Below are 22,043 nucleotides of genomic sequence, written 5' to 3'. Positions count from 1 at the left end.
GGCAGTGGTCCAGGGCATAGTAACACTCAACTCACTCAATTTTATAACATCCAGAAAAATGTACCTTTTAAGTGGTAAAAAAGTTACAGGAGCTCTGTTTTCTCCCTGTAGTATTGCTTTTTCAGGAACTAGACACCCATTAACTTATAACATAAATAATAATACACCTAGTCCCACAAGCATGCTAATATCTGCTGACTAGATAGTTTTATCAAAGGTGTGATTTGAATTATGCATCATACTTATTTAATATTCTGCAACAAACCAGGAGTGGTAATAGTTGAAGTGTCACAGTTAACTTTTCTGCCCAGGTGGGTTTTTCCATTTTTCTTATACTACTCACATGAAATTTGGGATTCCTTAGGCATTACCTCATTTCTTCTGACCAAGACCCACTTCTCTGGGCATCCATCTCTTATTTGCCACAGAAAACTCAGTCCTATTGATTTCCTTCTCTGTCCTAAGCATTCATTGTTTACCAAAGACTAACATTGTTGTGTTTTTCTTCCTTTGAAATCTTTCTTTCCCCCAGACCATTATTTTTTAGTAACACTCTTTTTAGATGTTTAGGCAACTTAAAACAACATCTGTATAAATGATTAAAAACAAAATTAGTCGAGTTTTGATTTCCTAGTCTCTTTCCATGCGAAAGAGAGAGGTAACTTTTGGTATATCTTTCCCATCTAGTCCCCCATCTCTCACCACCAATGGTATGCCAGGGCTAGCCCAGACTTCAAATACATAAACACATGCTCACATTCATTCTTCTACAGTGGACCACCACTTTCCAAAGATCTGCCAACATACTCCTTAAGGAAGGCGGCGCCCTGCACACATTCGTAGTGTATAGCATTATCTGGGCCCCTGGAGATCATTCACAGGGTTCCTGGGTGTCTTTGTGCTTGCACTGCCCACTGTTAGAAACACAGCAAAGTTCTCCGTAACTGACCCGAACACAGCACATGCTTGTAACATGACAAAGCCCCAATGAATCATTTGCACATTTGTGGAGTTCATTTTTTCCCCTGTCATTAATGAGGGAATCTGTATTACTGTCATTTATCAAAATGGGAAACTGAGGCAAGGAAATGTACCAACTTTCCCATCACATAAAATGCTTCCAGGCCAAAGTCAGTCCTGGGATCATTCATATATACCGTGGTTTCATAGTTAAACATTGGAAGTATATTTTAATGTATACCGAGCATTATAAAAAGCAAGCCAAGAAGAATATTCTCTTGGAGATAACTCTGACTTGTCAACAAGAAATTGCAGAGGCAGTAATAGACATTAAAGAGCACCCAACCCACCCCCTCCTTCTGGGGGCCGAAGCTCAGGAAATTCCACTTGCTTAAGCCATGGGGCAAGCAAGTGGGGAGCTGAGCCCAGGACCCAGATGTCTTGATTTTCAGGCTGTTAATGCTCCTCCTACCACAACACTCTTAATTTTAAGATGCATTTCTATAACAGAGCAAACAGTCATTAGTCACAGACCTCCTTCCTTTTCCCATTTCTATGGTTTGACCTCTCCGAGAAAGGGGCCGAAAGTAATCAGATCTGGCCCTGCTACCGTTCACACCTCACAGTCAATGTACCTGGAAAGCTGTGCAGAGCATCTTCATTCTCCAGAATGCCTCTCTGTCTGGTCGCCTGCAGCTCACTTTTGGATTTCCAAACCAGCTTGACCATCCTGATCATCTCTGGCAAGTCCCAGGGCAGCGGCCCCTGCTGGCACCCCGGCCGGCTGCCCAGGGAGGAGGGCAGCACACCTTCTGGGGCCGTCCACCGTCTGCCCAGCTCTGCCGAGTGGAAATAGCGCTCTAGCACAGGCATTCTGCCCTGTTCCCCAGAAGAGGAGGTAGGGCTGTTGCCGCCGCGGGTGCTGCTTGCAGAGGGGAGATTCTTCCCGGGCACGGGAAGGAGAGCCCCCGTGAAATCCTCTCCCGCTTTGGAAAGGCAAGCCTCCTCCAGCCTGGCGCAGCCACCCTGTCCCTCCTGTCCCTCCACAAACACTGACAGCGACCGCGATGCACTTCCCAGGGCTGCTCGCTCGCTCGTGAGAGCTGACACTATACTCCTTCCTTAGAGATAGAATGCATTTTCCCCCTTCTCTCTCAGGCACTGACTTCACAGCACTTAATTAATCCCAGGCTGCAGCTGGAACCACAGCAGGGGAAAAGCCATCCAGGTTTTAGCATTTGCTTTTCCTCTTCTTCTAATGTATTTGTTCTCAATTCTCTTTTGGTGCTTGTCAAAGTTTGTCGAGTGGCCTGTTTAGCCGTTAAGGACTTCAGGCAAAAAAAAAAAAAAAAAAAAAGTGGGTCACCCTTTGCCAGCTTCTCACAGGGGTCCCCTAGAGGCCAGCTCTGTGGGGGTGTTGGTAAGGAGTCACCCCTGTGGTGCAGGAAGCAAGCTTCAAGGAGCTCTCGGGAAAACGGGAAGCTGAGCTCCCGCAGAACCAATTTGCAGCTGCTTCTCTCGGGATGGTCTGGCTGGGGGCCACCTTGCCTGTCCACTAAGGTCTGCACCACGGGGATGGGGCTTTTCAAAAGGCTCTTGGGTTGATCCTCAACACCACAGGTCATTTACCCTCCCCGCCTCCTTCACACCCCTCCCCCTTTGCTGTCATTTGGTTCTCAGCAAACCTAACTGGATTTTGGCCTCTTAGTCAAATCCGTTTGTAACCTTAGCTGCCCTCAGTTGGAAGGGAAATAACATTGAATCACACTCCAAAGCTAACTCTGAAAGAAGTGAAGTAGGGAAGCATCAAGATCCTCATGCAAATGTGCAGTAGGGTTGCATGGTCCGGACACCTAGCTTGGGATTGTTAAAAACCCACTTCGTAGGGAAATAATAACAATTTTAAAGGTATTCGCAGAGGGCATAAATGGCAGTGAAAAGAAAGGAAAGGAAGTGTCGAAGATTCACTTTCCAGAGACAGAGCACCGTGGACTTAATATTTGGGCCACTAACTGCTGTGCCCCCACTGAGAGTGGTTCAGTTGAGGACAATCATGGGTCACACAGCTAGGGTCCCAGGGCTCAGAGACAGAGGCGCTAACCTTGGGAGTCAGAATCCATACAACAAAGAGGATGCCCCCTGTAGCTTGTGTGAAAAGCTCTGGACATAAACGAAAGTAGGGTGGTATTGTAGTTCGCACTTTTGCTAGCAAATCGGGTTTGTGGGAACAAATTGAACTTGAACATTCATGTGGATAGCTTCTGTTTTCTTGGAGGCCATTGCAACAATCCTTTCTTTCTCTGCATTGCGAAGTGCGTTATTTTGCTTGGCATTTTATTTTGCTGATGTAAAATCTGTCACTCCTGATCTATATTTCTGTCAGCGTTGGTTTATCACATAATCATTTGATGTTTCTTTAGGGGAGGGAAGAGGAGACTTGGGGGAGAGGAGGAAGACCGTTGCAGGGTGTGTTTTATTTTCATGGCCCTCATATCAATTTTTAAAAGTTGAAACCAGGAACTGTAATTTTGTTGTTTTTATTATTCTTCTAAACCCATGGTTAATAAGTTTAGTTTTCCATACAGAATTAAGTGGCTTTTCTTTTTTTTCTGGATAGAAAAGTACACTGGCAAACCTACATCTTTTGAGGGTATAAAGCAACAATAAGTGACATTGAAAACACCACTGCTTATGAATTTATTAATTAAGATATTAATCAGACAAGCAGATATTCCTACAACCCAATTAGGGAATAATCAGTGATCCATTTTTGAGAAAGACGTGCCCTTTTCAACTTCCCTCTTTGTTAAGAGATGAAAGCATTTAAGCATCTGTCTGACACTTCTACCACTTTTGACAACCCTTCCAGTTCTTATCTTTTCTTTTCATCAGAGTGAGGGCATTAAGTCTCTCCAGAATCGAGACTGTTTTATTTAATAGGCACATGTAGGCTGTTGTACTCTATTAGCATATTTCCTGAATAATGTCTTAAACTCACTCCTCAGTCACAAACTTCCTTGACATAACAACTGAAGAGTTTCCTAAGTGTTTGACTATTTTTATTTTTGTTGAGTTTTTTTGCAATAGTACTTAGCATCAGGATATCCTGACCCTCAGAACAAAGGGGTTAAGAACAAAGAAAACAGATAAATGGTATGTCACATACACTAATGTATTCATCATACAACTCTACATTACACATTTCTTAAAGAATGGCATTTTTAAAAAAAATCCAAGGATATGTTTCCACTGTATTCTCTATATTGTTCTACACATTTCCTTGTAAAAATATCTTAGAGAAGTTATGTTCAATGTTGGATCATTGAACATGAACACTTCCTAGCGGAGATGAATTAGGACCAAGCAAACACCATCTCAAAGGTGGAAGAAGGAAGTTACTTCATTTGAAGGTTTGATAATTGAAGATGTTGCACAATTAAGAAAAATTCTCCCCAATATGGGATTCTCTTCATCTCGGGGTAGAAGTGCAAAAATACCACAAGAAAGGTCATTCTCATGGTATTTCTGGCTCACATAGAAACAGGAAGTACAGGAAATCTTGCGAGAAAGCTTGGCTCAGGAGATTTTTGGCTCAAGTGCAAGCTCAGGAGATTGGGACAAACAGACAAGATGCAAGCCTTTGTTGGACTAAAATCACTAAACCACAGAAATTCTCCAAAAGGTGATTTTGTCATATTCCATAGCTAGCATCTCACAGGCTGTGATCTCTTTTGTCTTTTAGAGAGCTCCTTTAGAAGAGCATTCTGTAAATCTATGATTTTAACCTTAGTCAGTGTACATCATTCACAACGAGACACTACCTATCTGCAGCTAGAAGTTTGAATCACTGGGGATGGGGAAATAGGGATGGGGAGGAGGTTCTGTACCCAAAGGGGTCATGGAGCAAAGAGGACTCATCTATGTGGCATGTGAAGACAAATCTTAATACCCACAAATACGTGCTACAGATAGGAAATTTTAAGATAGACTGTCAAAATAACCTCATTTTCCCCCAGGCATTGTGAGTCAACCTAACATCCCATTAAGAGGAAATAGATTAGTTCTCCTGTAAAAGAAGTAGAATGAGTACTAGCAAAGTCAAAACAGCTTGTTCCAATGGACACCTAATTCTATCAAAAATACTTTGCCATGTGTTTGCAGCTATAAAGGAAAGAATTGATAGCCACAATACTAAAGTAGATGGCCAAGAAAAAAAAAAAGTCAAAGACATACAGAAGTTCCTCAAATAATATTTAGTTCAAGTCATTTCCTTGTAATGTTGATGAATTTCCCTAAGATCTTAACTCTTGTTTATATCAATTAGCCTATGTTAAAATTGGCTTTGTTATATGTAAGTTTGCATAAAATTGCTGAACCTACTGACATCAAGTGAGGATTTACTATAATTGATTTAGAACCTGGGTTATTTTGAAGGATTTCTAGTGTTTGGGGAGCTATGTAAAAATCATGTATACTTATGGGTGTTCTAGTCACGAGGCAGATAAGCCATTATCATATACTAGAGGCCTGATGCACAAAATTCGAGCAAGGGCCTCGGCCCTCGCAGCCGCAGTGGCTTGCCTCGCCCCTCACAGCCTCGGCTTCATCGGTAAGGATGTCCAGAAGGTTGTTCGGCTGTCCAGTCTAATTAGCATATTATGCTTTTATTATTATAGATGATTAAAAAATATTTACAACACTAAATATTTCTGATCTAGAATGAGAATGTACATTTAAAAATAAAAACGTAGAAACATATACTCATTTCAATTTCCTGTTATTTTGAGTCTGTCAATAGATTCTCACAAAACTTCATTTTAATGAAAGTCTCTCACAAATATTTAAAAAATACTTTATATTCTTATTAGTTCCCACCCCTTCTCTATCTTTAAAGAAAAATTTCAAGCTATTGAGGGAATTTATTCATAATTTATTAATTTCCTCCTGGCTTTTCCTTTCCATTGGTTCAAATATAGATGTGTAAACACACACACACACACACACACACACACACACACACACACACCCCTTTATGACCACTCTGGTTTCACAAAGGCAATGCAAATGAAATTCAAAATGAGCAATAAAAAGAAAACAGGTCTTTCAACTTTGTTTAATATAGTCTAAGTAGGAGAAGCTCAAACAATTTACAGTGTCCTTCAGGAAAAATAGAAATGTAATAACTCTGGCCTTAACTAATCTCAGGGAACAATGCCAGCAAGTGGGGAAAAGGATTTGGTCCTCAGACTGACCATAGAAGGCAGCACATACTTCCACTGTCACGTGGAAAGGGAGGAGAGTGGGTGGGGCAAGATGAGGGAAGATGAGGTAGGGGAAGTAGAGGGGTCGAGCTGACAGATTCATCGTTTGATTTTACAACAGGTGTCTGAACTATAACCAATCATTCTCTTATTCACTCTGCAAATATGTGAGAGCAGCAGCAGAAGGGAGACTCTTTGTGCCAGTCCGTGGGTGCTTTTTCAGGCACTGGGACCTGCCTGGCCTCCGCCACCTCGATCCTAGTTTGCATTGTGAATTGCCACTTCTTGTTTTACTTTTCTTTGTATATTTAAAGAGAAAGACCAGGGTTTTAGTTGGCATGAGACCTCTATCCTGGCTCTCACATAACTTAACGAATGCTAAGTTGACTGTCTCTGACAGTTAACCCACAACAAACAAGTCCAATAAGACACGGGATGAAAACAGAATGGCCTGAAGACTAGGTTTTCTCCACTTTGCTCCTTCTCTCTGCTGATGAAAACCCATATACATAAAAAAGACATTGTTGCATGGTAACACTAAACAAAACAAATCAACCCATTAACCAACCTGCCCTTCCCCAACCATTGCTATTCTCTCTGTTATTGAACTGATGCTTTGCTGTGTGATGATGGCATTCTCAGGTAAAATTTTTCTAAGACTTCCCAACTTGTTTCTGAATGTGAAAGATTGTAAGTGGTGGTAGAATATGCTTTTCATAATTTCATATTTGGTGTGTCAACTTCTGAAAAAAATAGTTACCACAATGAAATCTCTGAAGTAATCCTCTAAAACTACTTATCTTAAGGTTATAAAAACTATGAACTCACCACGCCGCTTTGCTTTAAACTTAGCGACTTGTCTATAAATGGGTATTATGGCAATAACCATCTTATCCATCATTCTGGAATCTTGTAACAATAAAATAAGAGTAGAATGTGAGTTATTTGTAAAACCATAATGTCCTTTACAATTTTTAAATGATTGTTTTAAGCTATAGGAAATAATAATTGACAACTTATCCAAAGTCTAATTTTAGCTATACTTTCCTAGGATCTATTAGAAAGCTGAGAAGTCAAACCACCTTAGAAATAGGTCCCACTTTGGAAATTTGTGGTCTTCATGAGGATTCAGCAGTAGAAGAAACAATGACAGGCATATTGGAGAGAGAGAGTATTGGAGAGTGGCCCAGTGGGAGAGGTAGTGAGGGATTTTATGGTACAAAGATGAGGTAGGTAAGGTAGAAAAAATAATTGAGGTGGGAAAGAAAATCCTATATAATAAAAGGCTAATATGTAAATCAACCAAATGGCAGAACGACCGGTCACTATGATGTGCACTGACCACCAGGGAGCAGACACTCAATGCAGGAGCTGCCCCCTGGTGGTCAGTGCGCTCCCACAGGGGGAGCACTGCTCAGTCAGAAACTAGGCTCATGGCTGGCGAACACAGTGGCTGTGGCAGGAGCCTCTCCCACCTCAGCAGGGAGCGGGCTTAAGCCGGCAGTTGGACACCTGCCGAGGGCTCCCGGACTGTGAGAGGGCACAGGCAGGGCTGAGGGATGCCCCTGAGTGCACGAATTTCATGCACCGGAGCTCTAGTAGATACATAAAGGACAAAGAATGCACTAAAGAAGTGGCCCAATAGGATAATTATTTGTTGTAACTGTGTTTTGGTGGTGTGGAAACAGCCCATGAATTGTGCCTAGGGTATAAGCCTGCGTGATCTTTACCATGGGTTATTTAGTGCTTTGTTTAATACTGTATGAATTCCCTTGATTGGGAATTTCAGTTTCAGTGCACAATGACTAATGGGTTATGATTGATGTTCATGAGCTGTACTTTGTGTCATAGGCTGTGCTAGACAACATGTGCCTGTCTTCAGCTTCCCACTGGACTCATTTTCCTAAACAAACTATGTGGGCCTCAAATGTTTTGCTTGGGGTGTCTGTATGCCTCAAACATTCTTATAAATTTGAGTGCTACTAGGTGATTTCCATTTATTTGATGTGTTTTTAGCAGAAGTGTAGTGTGTAAAACCAATTATAATATTTAAAACGTGGCCTAAGCAAAGTTTAAAATATGTTTCTACTTTTTTTTTTTTTTTGCAAGTGTATGAATTCTGGAAGTTCTCAAGAATTAGCCTGGACTGAGAAGACCTCAAGGAGGCTGGAGGGGAGATTATCCAGACAGCCTCAAAAAGTGCTGGGAAATGCCTGAGTGAAGTTTTGGCCCCTCAATATAATCAAAATAAACTGGACAACTAATATGATATAGAAAGATTATAAATCTAAACAACATAAAAGTGGGAAGATGGTAAGGAATGAAACCTTCTAATAGGACCTATTTTTTCCCCTTGGCATTCATTTTTGTTTATGGTTATGGAGTTCAAAGTCAATTTGGAAGAAGGAAATTTCAACTGCCATATGTGTAGGGCGTTTATCCTTCCACCTCTTCAAAATATTCTTTTTCCCCTTTCTTTCTTTCACTTATTACCTTCTGGAGATTACAATGACATAAACTATCTATGCCTAAAGGTGTCTCTCAGATGCTATTCTAGAGCAAGGCTTCTCAAATGTTAGTGTGCATACAAATCCCCTGAAAATCCTATTACAATGCAAAGTCTGCTTGGGCAGATCTGGGTGGGGACTTGAGACTCTGCACTTCTATCAAGCTCCCTGGGGATGGCAAGGCTGCTGGTGGTGGGCCATGCTCTGAGGACTACCACGCAGCAGAAATGTTCTGCCTCTTCCATACTACTTCTTTATTAAAGAAAATGCAGCAAAAGTCCTGATCTTTATAGATACACATACTAGGACTCTTGAAAACAATCAATACTGGCTCAAGTCAAATATGCTCAACTGGAAATAATCCACCAGAACAGCCATGTAAGAGCAAGGGCTATGACCAGGGGCATTTATGATATTGACCCACCTTTGGCTTTTAAATTTTGTTTCATTCATTTCTTTTCCCTTATGGATCAACTTTACGATAAGGTTGAATATCAAATATAAGCCACTGTGATGAATAATATATATGATGGAGTTTTAACTTCAAGACCAAATAACTATTTTTGAAAGTCTTTTCTCACCAAATGTAAAAAAAAACACTACTAGTCCAATTTTTCCATTCCTCCTCCTTTCCAGCATGTTGTTGTACTCCTTTTGCTATTTTCAGAATGATTGGAATACAGGCAAGGCTCTGAGTCTTTGATCTCCACCATCGGGGATACTCTCACGCAAACCTGTTCCTTCATTTGATTTATTAAAGTTCTATGTAAAGTGGTCTTTGGATGAAGCCTGGTAATCTTTCCCCCTGTACTATTCCAGGCATGAATGAATGGTGACCAGATGATTCCACAAAGCGAAGATGGAAAAAAAGAATGTAGGCATTCATGATGCTTTAGCCAGCAGCCAATGGTGCTGCTGACTCAGGGGAATGTGTTGCAATGTCACCACCTCAGTGAAACACAACACAAAACACAAAAGATAAATAAAATAAACTCTGCAACAGGCTGCACTTTTTATCGGGTATCGCCTGGGATTCATGCAGCTCTAGACACTGTGTTTGTGGGAAAGTGATGCCAGAAGCAAGAGGCATGTGAAACCAACTGGAAGACAAGGGTAATCAAGAGCATGAGGCTAGAACACTACCACATTTATATGATTAAAAATTTGTACTGTTAACTAAATAGGAACTCTTATAATAAACAGAAGCATCTGCTGGTAATTGGAAACACAGTTTGCTGTTTTTCTTTTATTTTTTCTGTCCTCCCCCCTCCTCCCCGTTGTCTTTCCTTGTTATTTCTAAGGCTAAGTGCTTTGCTACAGTTACAGACACCTATATTTCCTGTCATCCTCTGGAGCAACTAAAGAAAACAAAGATGAGAAAGCTGGAAGCTGCTGGATTAAAAACTCATATAGAGCATGGTGATTACTTTAGATAATTTTAGAGGCTGTTTTCCTCTGTGATGGCAGGTGAATCAAGGATGAAAAGTAAATGTGAGGCCATTTAATAGTGTATAAACAATAAACAAGACTCTGTATAGTATGGCACAGGGATTCCCACTGAAGCCCTCCCCCCACTTTTTTTATATATACAGTGTTGCTAGAAGAATAATAGCACCTTCATCAAGGAAAGAAAGCCTAGCATACTAGAATATTTGACAACATTAATACATGCGTGAGATCTTCATCAAAAAAGATTTTTAAAGTTTCCTTTTGGTAACTATGCTTCCATCCCACATTCAAATTCTAACTAAATTTTGCTCCTTTTATCCCACAAATCATCTAAAATGATTGTATATCTTTTTATTTATAAGATATGATTACTAAATGGTCCTGATCTACTTTTAAAAAATATATATTTTTATTGATTTCAGAGAGGAAGGGTGAGAGAGAGAAATAGAAACATCAATGATGAGAAAGAATCATTGATTGGCTGCCTCCTGCAAGTCCCACACTGGAGATGGAGCCCACAACCTGGGCATGTGCCCTGACTGGGAATCGAACCCGTGACCTTCTGGTTCATAGGTCAACACTCAACCACTGAGCCATACTGGCTGAGCTTTTTTTTTAATTTTATATCTAGACCTGATTCCTACTCTGTGTCCTCCATGAATTTCCTAAATTCATTCTGCACTCTGATAAGGAGATTTCTTGCACTGTTTGTTCTCTGATGTACCTTTGCTTTTGACATTAATTTCTGTTTCCTATTTAAGTGAAGGTGAAATATATACCTACCTTTGACTTGCATATGTTCACGTATCTTGCTGCTCTTATGTGTCAACTCTAGAACCACCTATAACTATGCTTTTAATCAATGCCTTAAAAATATCCTCATCTGAGAATATATTTTCCCCCATTGATTTTTAGAGAGAGTGGAAGGGAGAAGGGGGAGGGAGGGAGAGAGAGAAAGAAAGAGAGAGAGAGAGAGCGAAATGTTGATGTGAGAGAGAGTAACATCAATTGGTTGCTTTCCAGATGAGCCCAACTATGGCCAGAGATTGAACCTACAATCCAAGTATATGCCCTTGACCAGGAATTGAACCCATGACACCTTTGGTGTGTGGGCCGACACTCTAACCATTGAGCAACACAGGCCAGGGCTAATCAATGCCTTTTTAATTCTGTTATCACTTTATTCTCTGTGTTCAAATATTGAGGAGTCAACTGATTGAGCTACTATTAAAATGTGTTTTTCAAGTCTTGCATTAACTGTTAAAAAAGTTCAGTGAAGTATTTATCTTTGAAAGTTGTAGTATTGTGAATTAGACATCCATATCTTATAATCATGTCATTTTCAAATACGTAATCAATGAAAACTAAAGTCAAATATTAATACCAATCTAACGCAAAGGGAATTATTACTATTAAAGATAGTCCAATCCCTTTGCTGGGCTTTCAGTGCTTTCAAAAATAGCTTCCACTCCCTCAGTCCTGTAACCTCACTCAAACTTATATTTAACACACAAAATTTCTCTGGAAATTATGTTGTGTCCATACATGCCAGATGCACTATAACGTTTTGTGAGGTTGGCAGAATAATGGTCTCCCAAAGATGTCCACATCCCAATCCCTGGAACCTGTGAACCTGTTCGGTTACATGGCAAAGAGGAATAAGGGCGGCTGATAGAATTAATGTTGCTAATGAACTGACATTAAAGTAGAGGACTATCCTGGATTATCTGTGTGGGCCCAATGAAATCACAAGGGTCCTCAAGTGTGAAACAGAGTCAGAGTGATGAGATGAGAGAAAAACTAACTGGTCATTGAGGAACAGAGAGGAGGCCTCGAGCCAAGGAATGAGATCAGCCTCTTAAAGACAGAAAAGGCGAAAGCCAGATTCTCTTTTGGAGCCTCCAGAATGGAATGCAGACCTGTGGACACCTTGATTTTGGTCCAGTGGGACCCATTGCAGATTTCTGATCTCCGAAACTGTAAGATAATAAACATGGGTTGTTTTAAGCCGGCAAGTCTGTGGTCATTTGTTACAGCAGCATTAGGAAGCTAATCTATTATTGGTCACATTGTCCCCTTTGTTGGGAAAGTTTTCTCCATTCGTCTAATCCAGAAAAAGTCCATTTTCTTCATGAGGTCTTTGTGCCCCACCTCAAATTGCCTCTTCTGTTTAAATAAAGCGGCACCTCTTATTCATTTTATTTACCTGTAAGGTAACTTTACCTGTGTCACTATTTGTCTTTGATGCTCTGGCTTATCTTCTAAGTTAAGCTTTGTAGGATAAAAATCTTAGTGATGTACCCTTTGTTTATTCACTCAACCTGCATATAGTGAGTGGTTAATAATTTATTGAGTGCCCATGCTAAGTGCTTGATATTCAAAAACATTGCCCCGTCCTCAAAATTATTTACTAATCTAGTGGGGAAACAGACAGTCACATATATAACTATAAAGCACAGTGAGTTGTCGTACTATAATATAAATGTGCACACAAGTCTAGTCAGTGTTTGTTATTAATGAAAATTACAACCAACTTTTTTCATTACTTTTTATCTATATCTTGACCATTAAGACAATGTCTAGAAATCTACTTAAAACTTTAAAAAATCATGAACTATATTATAGAGAGTTTGTACTTGGTCAGGAAAACATGGGTAGTTAATTACATTTTTGCCGATTATTTTTTATTTGTTGATAGAATTTTAAAAGTTTAGCTGTAATGATTTTTAAATATCAAGATATTCTCACCACTTTTCTCAGGTGAGCTGATGCTGTGTTCCTAGCAAATTGGTAGCTCAGGAAATGTTCTGATTCTAAGAGAGCAAAGAAAGACAAATTAACCATTTCAATTAGATTATGCCTTAGTCAAATCAGGGTGCTATATCAAAAGACACAGACTGGTGGCTTAAACAACAGAAATTCATTTCTCACAGCTCTGGAGTCTGAAAATCTGAAATCAGGGTGTCGTTGTTGTTGGGTTCTGGCGAGGATCCTGACCCTGGGCTGCCTTTTTGCCAAATCCTCACATGGTGGAGAGAGATCATCTTTTTATAAGGGCACTAATCCTGTTTATGAGGGCTCCACTCTCAAGACCCCTTTATCTCCCACAGGTTCCACCTTCCAATACCATCACGTTGGAATTAGAGTTTCAACATATGAATCTTGGGAGGAACCAAGCTTTCAATCCATAGCAGAATATTTTCTTAATTTCACCCATAACGAAGCATTATCCAGACAGCCCTGGATTCCCACAGACCTGAGCACGTGCACTTCCTCGAAGTGCTTATGTACCTGATACATTACCAAGCACTTTATATGAAATGTCTTATTTTATCCTTATAAGAACCCAAATGAGATAGGTACTTTCCTGACCCCCCTAGGAAAGTAATTTGCTCAAGTTTCGGATGCTATCAAGCTTTAGGAGGGTGATCTGAAGAACAGTAAGCTGGTTCTATAGCACACCCTCTTAACACCATGCTATTCTAACTGTGTAGTTAGGGTGTTGTAAAAAGCTGTAGGAACTCTGCTTGATTCACAGATTGTAACTATACCTGGCCGTGTCATAAACATTTGAGTGGGGCAAGTCAAAAGAATAGAAAAAATAATAACTTCCCAGCACCTATTTCTATAGCTGTTCTTCAAGCCAAATCCACTGCCACCGTCGTCACACTGTGATGACCACGATTGGACTTCAGATCTTCGCCACAGCCTTCACCTAGGAAGTGCTGAAGAAAGCCTTGCTCTCTCAGCATGACCAGAGAGAAAGAACAAGGGCATTAAAAAAAAAATTAAATAAATGCCTGGTCTCCCTTTAGTAATGGGGTGGCTTCTTCAAATCAGACCTTATACTCCTAAAATAACTCTATTCCTTATGAAAAGTGACTTGATTTACTCCTACCACCACTTGTGACTGGACCTATTTGGGGTAGTGATGAAAGGTTATTAAAGTAGTTCCTATGTTATTTAGACACACTTCTAGCAGCAATATGCTATCTCTGTCCTATATTTTTGGGTCTGAAAAACCAGATACTGTTGGTATGGAATTGGTGAATGGAGTCCACAAGATTTATTCAAGACACTGAACAGATATTTTCCTTTTGGAGCCATTTAGCAAGGCTGCTTACAATATCACAATGCCAGCGGCAACTGTGTTTTCTAAACAGCTTGGCCAGAAATGGAAAAAACACACAAAAGAGTCTTAAGTGTTTCTGAGTGTTAAGTAAATAACTTGGGTCCCTTGTTTGCATGGACAACAGTACATGTGAGACATTCAAATCTGGCCTCCAGCTGACTTCTGTCCTGGGATAGCAGATCAGAGATGAAGCTGACAACAGCCGCATTTCCGGGGGACCAGACATCTTCTGTTTCCTGCCTTGTTCCTTTCTTTGATTTTACCTCCCCAAGGTAAATTTGGTTACATAACCATTAATAGTCACAGTCCTCCGACTAGGGAAATGTAACTCTACACATTTCACATCACCTTTATTTAGCACCTTCTTTTTTAAAGGTGTTGCAAAGTGACAGAAGGGCTTTGCTCTTCAGGTAAGTCCCTAAGGTAAGGAAAGTACAAACCCCAGGCAAATCGTTCTGTTTATAGACGTTCAACTGTACTTTTGGTATTCCCCAATTCCGGTCCCCAGTGATAACTCATTAATGAATTCATTCACTGATTTGGAATAACAGTAACTACTGCTAAATCTCTGCCTGACTAGAGCCAAGTCCCTTTATTCCATTTGTCCCCCTGCACATATCAGACACGCAACTGATGCCTTGTTTTATTTAGCATTTGTCTTTAAGTTCATCTTGCATGGTAATTCTATACTTCATTTTTGTAATATTAGGTTATAAAAATACAGGTACTTGTTGTTTTGGATAGCTTCCTTAGAGTACCTCCCAACGTGGTCTACATTACAATGAATGCTGAAATGACACTATTGTTTCTGTGGTAAAAACATGGAGAGAGTTCTGTGTGGGATAGCCACAGCATTTTTGAGAAACCACAGAAGGGATAGTTGGCATTGCAAAATCAAGTACTCCTTTTGACCTAAACCATATACTGATTTTCTTGAAATTATTGAAGGGTTAGAACTTTCCCCCCATTAACATGGTTGGTAAAGTCACTTTCTCCCCCAAGAGCACAAATGTGCAAATAAAAGAGATTGGTTATAGAAATCTACCTGAGGTATCACTTTGGGATTTATTTGCAACTTTCTTATCTCTCGCCTACTGGTCAAACGGGCCTTACTTATATCTATTTTCCTTAGGTTGTCATTTCCTGGGATGTGCCTCCCCCCACTTCAGAAATTATGGAGACAGAGTTTCAGAAGCAAAAGAAAAAACAAGACAGCCTTTATTCCCCAGTAGAACCAGGATGTTAGAAAAATTAAACCGAGCTCTTGGGACAACTGAGAGGATTAAATGAGAGCATTCATGGAAAGTATACAGACAAAAGGCTAGCACAGAGTAGGCATTCAATAAAAGTCAGCTATTATCATCATCTCCTCCAAATTATCTACTCTCTTTTCCATGGAGCTGCCACCAATAACCCTTTTAGCCCTGGGTGCCATTGGTAGAACCAGGAAGTGATATATTGAGGGGAAAAGATGAAAGATGTTAAAGTAAAACATAAAATAAAGGGTATGGATTTGGTGTGGAGTGCTCAAAGAGATGTGGGAAAAAGTAGACAAAAATTGAAAAGAAAAACTAAAGTGAAAAGGAAAAAATTATGGATTTTTACTAACAATGATCTTAAAGGCTACCCCAAGATCCTGTAGCCCCGCAACTGTTGGGCCTTTTACCTCAATATTGGCCTGCTGCCAACTCCTTTTCTCATGTTCTAACTTCTAATGTGTTTCAGATCATCTAGAAGATTCTCCAGTCCAATTCTATTAAAAAAAAGGTTAATTTTCTTTCTAGTTTGATCTAAATAGTTAGCCATAAACATTGAATACTGCACTAGTTTATCCCCGAATCTCTGGAAACACATTGTAACATAATTATTTTTATAGGAGAATTTTTAAAAATTCAATTTTTCCTTCTCATTCCATCAAAGGGTGTAGTTACTGAATTATCATAGACTTTCTTGGGAAGGCAGTGTCACCTATAAGGCAATCCCTTCGGACACTGTAAGAAGTATGCTCCTGGCTGGTAAATAAAACACTCAGGGAAACTCCTTTGCCTATTCAGGTTTAGGAACATCAATTAGGGCATTAAAGTAACATTTTGTAAATCACATCCCCATGACCGGAAAAAAAGTAAAGCAACTTCAAAAAGTCTTCTATTTTTTTTTTTTGGGCCATGGGAAGGCTCCCATAAGGAGAGAACTCAGAAGTTTCTTATGAGCGTGTGAGCTGATTGTGGTATTGAGAGACTGTAGAAGGTGAGAGAATGTCTTTCTTCTCCACTATCAAGGGATCAGGATGGTGAAGGAAAGGTGCTCTGTTCAAGGGGTTAGTGTGGGGTGTGACTGGGGGACAACTCAAGAGCTTTGGTTGTCTATGTCCTGCATCAAGGGCTTAGGCACAATGATTCTAAGCACTGGCTTTCCTTTAGGATTCTCTAAGTACACACAGGCAAGATTCCAGGGTGGGGGCTGAAAAATGTCTGAGCTTGTCAGACCTTGCAAGATCTTGCTCATCCTGGTATCTTCTGCATTGAGAGATGAGCCTGGACCCACAGTGATGTTACTACCATTGCTTAGAGCAGATTATTCATCAGGTGCAGGGGATACCTGTTCAACGTATGAATGACCATGTACTGCGAAGCGGCCTCATAGGCATGTGAAAGCAGATGCATAATTAGGAAAAAAAGCCGGAGTCTCATAGTGGCCTGATGGGAACAGCCAGAATGAACTCTACTAGCAAATAGTTTGATAAAAGGTTTCATAGTCCCTTGGCAGAGGGATGAAATGAATGAGTGAGCTGATTTGTTTTTGATACCATCTTGTTTCTCCTTTTCCCCCTCTTTCTGGTTCCCATCTCTGATAACTTAGTTATTAGTTTCCATCTCTGAAACTTAAAAGAAATAGTGCCTTGTAGTTTCTCCCACCCTCTCAGCCAGTGCTTCCTCATGGGGCAAGTAAATCTGATCCCAGAAGGTCAGTCACTCCCACCCACCCAAGGCCTTAGGCCAACTCTGGGGGAAGGGTCACCATTTTGTATGCAGCCCCCACCACATTGCTGGGTCAGGGCAGGCTGGTCACCCATTGTGATACCTGAAGAGCGGTGGCTTCCACCTTCTGCACAGCAGGTATCACTGCACATGGTCAGGGCAATGGGACAAAAGGGATCACTCTGGCTCTTCAGGTGCCAAGATGAGGAAAATCAACATCAGGGCCCAAAGGATGGAACTGCTGGGGACAAAAGGTTACTACACATTAACAATCGGTCTTTGCAGAAACAATGAGCAGATGCTCAAGAATGAGAGATGAGATCTCTTGACTCTAGACGACAAATCTTTTTCAGGTAGACTCAGAGACACAGGATTTCATTCTCCTCGTACTTGTCAATAGCCAAGGCAGGACAATGAATTTAGCAACACTGAGCAACATTTATTAAGCACCTTCTGTGAGTCAGGCACTGGTCTAGGCACAAAGCAAAGCTTTGAACAGTCAGACTTTACATTCCAGTGAGGAGAGCCAGAAATAAGCACATAAATACACCAACAGGAAAACACTCAGCAGTTCTAAAGGCTATAATAAACAAAAATAAATAATTAATTATAAAATTGTGGTTTAGGGCTATTTTGATTATATGGTCAGGAGTCTCTTGAATTAAACAAGGTACAAACTGAAAATTAATAACAAGGAGAAGCCAGCCAGGCAGAGATTTAGGGGAGAGGATTTTGGGCAGAAGGAACAAATGAGGGAAGGGCCCTAAAGCAAGAACTAGCTTGGTATGTCTGAGAAATAACGAAGACCAGAGTGATGGATTTGGTGAGCAAGGAGGGTGGCATGAGATGAGATTCTGGCAGACAATGCTGGGCTCCTGTGTAGACTAGAGATGATTTTGGATGCCTTCCAAGTCTGATGATAAGCCAGTAGAAGGTTTCCAGAAGAGTGACATGATCTAAAGTAGTTTTTATAAAATCACACTGGTATCTCTGCAGGGAAGGGATTGTATAGGAGCAAGAGGAGAAGCAGAAATTAGCTAGCAGGCTAATAAAATTCAAGAAAAGAATGATGACTTGGCTAGGGCAGTAGCAGTGAGATTGAAGGAAAAATAGACAGTTTTAGAAAATATTTAGAGGTAGGATTTCTAGAACATACTCATGAATTGGCATGTGAAAAAAAGAGAGAAGCTGAGTTCTAGTATCTCAATGATAGTATATTTATTTTTTATTTTTTATTTTTCAATTTTTTTATTAAGGTATTATATGTGTACATATCTTACCATTGCCCTCCCCACACCCCACTCCCATATATGCCCCCACCCCCCAGAGTTTTGCATCCATTGGTTATGCTTATATGCATGCATACAAGTCCTTTGATTGATCTCTTATCTCCCCCACCTCTCCCTAACCTTCCCCTTGTAATTTGACAGTCTGTTTGATGCTTTACTGTCTCTGTATCTAATGATAGTATATTTAGATATGGGGCTAATCAAGCATTCATTTGGATATTGGAAGTTTGGGATGCCTTTGTGATATCCAAGTAGATGTCAAGTAGGTAGTCTGAATATAGTGTATAGGGGAAAAGTCAGTATTTAGATATCAGCTTGGGAATTATTGACATATAGAGGCATATAAACAAAAGAAAACAAACACCGTGTCCAGTTCAGTTCAATAGACATTGTGTCCAGTTCAGTTCAATTGCATGCATTTCAAATCAATACTTAGGGAACTAAGTATAGTAAGAGCTAATATGAATAAAGAAATCAGAAAGACAAAACCCCAGAGGGAGAGGCAGACCAAAATACTATTGTCCAGAGGCAATGGTAAAGTGAAAATAGGTACAAATGTAAAAAACAAACAAAACTATATAATAGAATAAGTAATTATGCCTGGAATGGTCAGGGATGGGAGAGACAAAGGGTGATCTGAAAAACAGTCATTTGATAGAAACAATTTTCTTGTGAGTCCCTTGTTTTTAATATGGATGCCTACTTATTTAGAGACTAAGAAAGTAGATGGGACTAGTTGCAGAAGTTTTATATGTACAAAGAAGAATTCCATTTTTAATGGCTCTTTGATTTTGAGGAAGGCAATAATCACTCTTGCACGTAACATTCTCCTTAGATTGAGTTTGATCAGTAGTTTCTTGCCTCAGAGAAATGGTAAGATAAGGAGTCAAGAACCATAGTTATTTTTCAACATGTTTAAAGGCTATATTACATTATCATAGATATTTTAATATGTTAAGTGACTTAACATATACACATGTAAATATGTAAGCAAAAATATATGCATAAAAGGCGAGTAGGAAGCAGAAATAAAATATTTAGCTTTGATAAGATTATGCAGACTGCCAAAAATGTCAAATTCTTATGTTTAACTTTAGTTATATCAACTTAGTGAAGTAAAACTGTTAGCGTCTTATTGAGCACAAGTTCTAATTGACTGTAGTTAATAAAGAAGGAAAGAAATAACAAAATAATTATTGCAGTTTCAAAGAAAATTATTTCACACCATGGAGTACATGGGGGAAAATGATAAAAGGCATATTTAGTGATGCACATTTTGTGCATCTCTGGCTGGATGAATAATAGGGTCAGTGTCAGCTCTAATAGGTATGCTTCTATAAGTTCTTGGTGTTTCCTTCTTTTTTACCTATACTGGCTTCTCATCTTCTTTATCATTTATACTCACTTGTAATTTTTTAAAAATGTGTTTTCTGAAAATTAATTTCTTATGAAATTCATCATATGAGACAATGAAATTCTTGCAAGTCACCCTGTAATTTACTTGAATTTCATTGGCTACATAGTCCATTCCAGAACTAATGTTATTCATCTTACTTGGTTGAATTATTTATTCCTATAGAATCATTTATTAACATCAAAGGTAGGTCAGTTTTAGGAACAATATTTTGTCTTTCTGCAGTATTTACTTTCAGGATTTAAATCCTCTTAGTAATATGCATATTAACTCCATGAAGTGGATACAAATAAGCAGAGACTACATTTTACAAAAATAGAGGCTAAGCTGGGTGGGTGGCCATGAGATATTTCTGGGCCAAAACAAGGGGGTGGGTAGGGGGTACAGATATATACTACTGATGTGAGTGATGCTGGGCCACAAAAACCAGTTAATACATAGGCTAAGTCTATATTTAGTGACTGAAGCAGAGTCACAAAAATTTTTATAGTAAGGATTTGTTTTTGAGATATACTCTTTAAGGTATGCAAATAAATATCAAGAAATATCAGAACTGTGTTGGACTTCTTTAAATTAATTTAAGATTTTGCATTGTTTCCTTTTAAATTACTTATAGTGGGAAGGTGCCATGTTCTTTTCATTGCTTAGAGTGTTCAAAGGCTTTCGTTTGACTTTAAATAGCAAGCTGGTCTAGGTATATGCCAAGTGCTGGCTCCCTTTTTCTTGACTGGTTGGGTTTATTATTGTTTGTGGTGCTGAAGAGTTGATTGTTTTTAATCAGTTTGGCCATAATGCTCATGTGCTAAGTCCACTATATGACATTTCTGTGTCTGTCCAAGACTATGTAGGAGGACCGAAAGTCTTCAGGTGAAGAATATAGTCACAGAATGATCATGTGTTGATCTAATTTACATAGAGCTTCCATGAAATCGGGATGTATAATAGAAGTCTGAGACTCAATTGGAAATGTGTTGGAGTAATGCTCTAAAGAAAGTAATAGGTTCTTCCTGAAAGCGGCTCCTATTCACTTGACCCAGAAAACCCCACAAAATCATGCAAATCAAGAGGTTCAAATCTTCGTGTTCACTTTAAGAACACTTGTGAAACTTTCCAGGCCATCAAGGGCATGCATATTTGAAGGATGTCACTTGACAGAATGTGTGCCATTCCATTGTCACAATGGAGGAGTTGGTAGGGTGCCAAGGCCTAAAAGTGGGGCTGGATAAAGGGTCAGTGGCCCCAAAAGAGTGCTGAAGTTTTGCTGCACGTGCTTAAAAATGCAGAGAGTAATGCCAAGCTTAAGGGTTTAGATGTAGATTCTCTTATTATTTAGCACTTCAGGTGAACAAAGCTCCCAAGACGAGGCGCAGAACTTACAGAGCTCACAGGTGGACTAACCCACATGTGAGCTCTCCCTGCCATTTTGAGAGGATTCTTCCTGAAAAACAGCAAATTGTTCCTAAACTGGAAGAGGAGGTTGCACAGAAGAAAAAGATATCCCAGAAGAAACTTAAGAAACAAAAACTAATGGCCCAGGAGTAAATTCAGCACAAAATAAATACCAATAAAAATAAAATAAAAATAAAGAAAGAGATAGGTGAAAGGAAAACCAGTTCATTTCTCAGGTGTGGTTTGTCTGGACATTTATGGACTTCCCAAGGACTCTGGGGTGGAGGTGGGGCTCTTCAGTAATCTGCAATATGGGGCTGAATATATTGTCCTGCCAATCACACTGAAATTTGATTTTGGGAATCAAATGATTTGTCCCCAGATACATGAAAAGCTACAGATAAAAGTCAGATGACAACTATGCCTTTTAAAGTCCTAAGTTACTATTTAATACTGTTGAAATTTTCCCTGCCTACTTTATCCACTGCCATTATAGTCCCTAATTTCCCAGGACTATGAAATTAATGTTGCAAAGGTATGATGAAATATAACATTTAGTCAAAAAATACTTAAGGTAGGAATATTTAGGAGTTTGTGTGTTTCCAGAAAATGTGTTCATTTTCCTCCTGACCATACTTATGTTAAAATTTCAGTGGTAAATATA

General features: G+C 39.6%; 1 protein-coding gene and 1 pseudogene across 3 annotated transcripts in view; one reads left to right on the top strand and one right to left on the bottom strand.

Annotated features, from left to right (window-relative positions):
• The window catches only part of PDE7B (phosphodiesterase 7B), a gene marked incomplete at its 5' end in the record, with an annotated part of 269,952 nt that overhangs the window by 129,443 nt on the left and 118,466 nt on the right, over positions 1–22,043 (bottom strand). The window contains one exon of one of the 2 annotated variants that reach the window (XM_079781362.1): positions 1,596–1,833. The exons of the other annotated variant lie outside the window; for it this stretch is intronic. Within the exon in view, the coding sequence (XP_079637488.1) occupies positions 1,596–1,833 (238 nt within the window). Of the gene's footprint in view, positions 1–1,595; positions 1,834–22,043 lie in introns of those variants that run through there. 2 annotated transcript variants of the gene reach the window in all.
• LOC307105370 (large ribosomal subunit protein uL22-like) lies at positions 14,496–21,835 on the top strand (annotated as a pseudogene). Its single transcript has 2 exons — positions 14,496–14,581; positions 21,005–21,835. The product of its transcript is annotated as a large ribosomal subunit protein uL22-like (transcript).

The sequence above is a fragment of the Cnephaeus nilssonii genome (assembly GCF_951640355.1).
Source record: "Cnephaeus nilssonii genome assembly, chromosome: 9".
Classification (NCBI taxonomy): domain Eukaryota; kingdom Metazoa; phylum Chordata; class Mammalia; order Chiroptera; family Vespertilionidae; genus Cnephaeus; species Cnephaeus nilssonii.
Note: the sequence above shows the minus strand (reverse complement) of the source record. Positions and strands in the feature narration are given on the sequence as shown.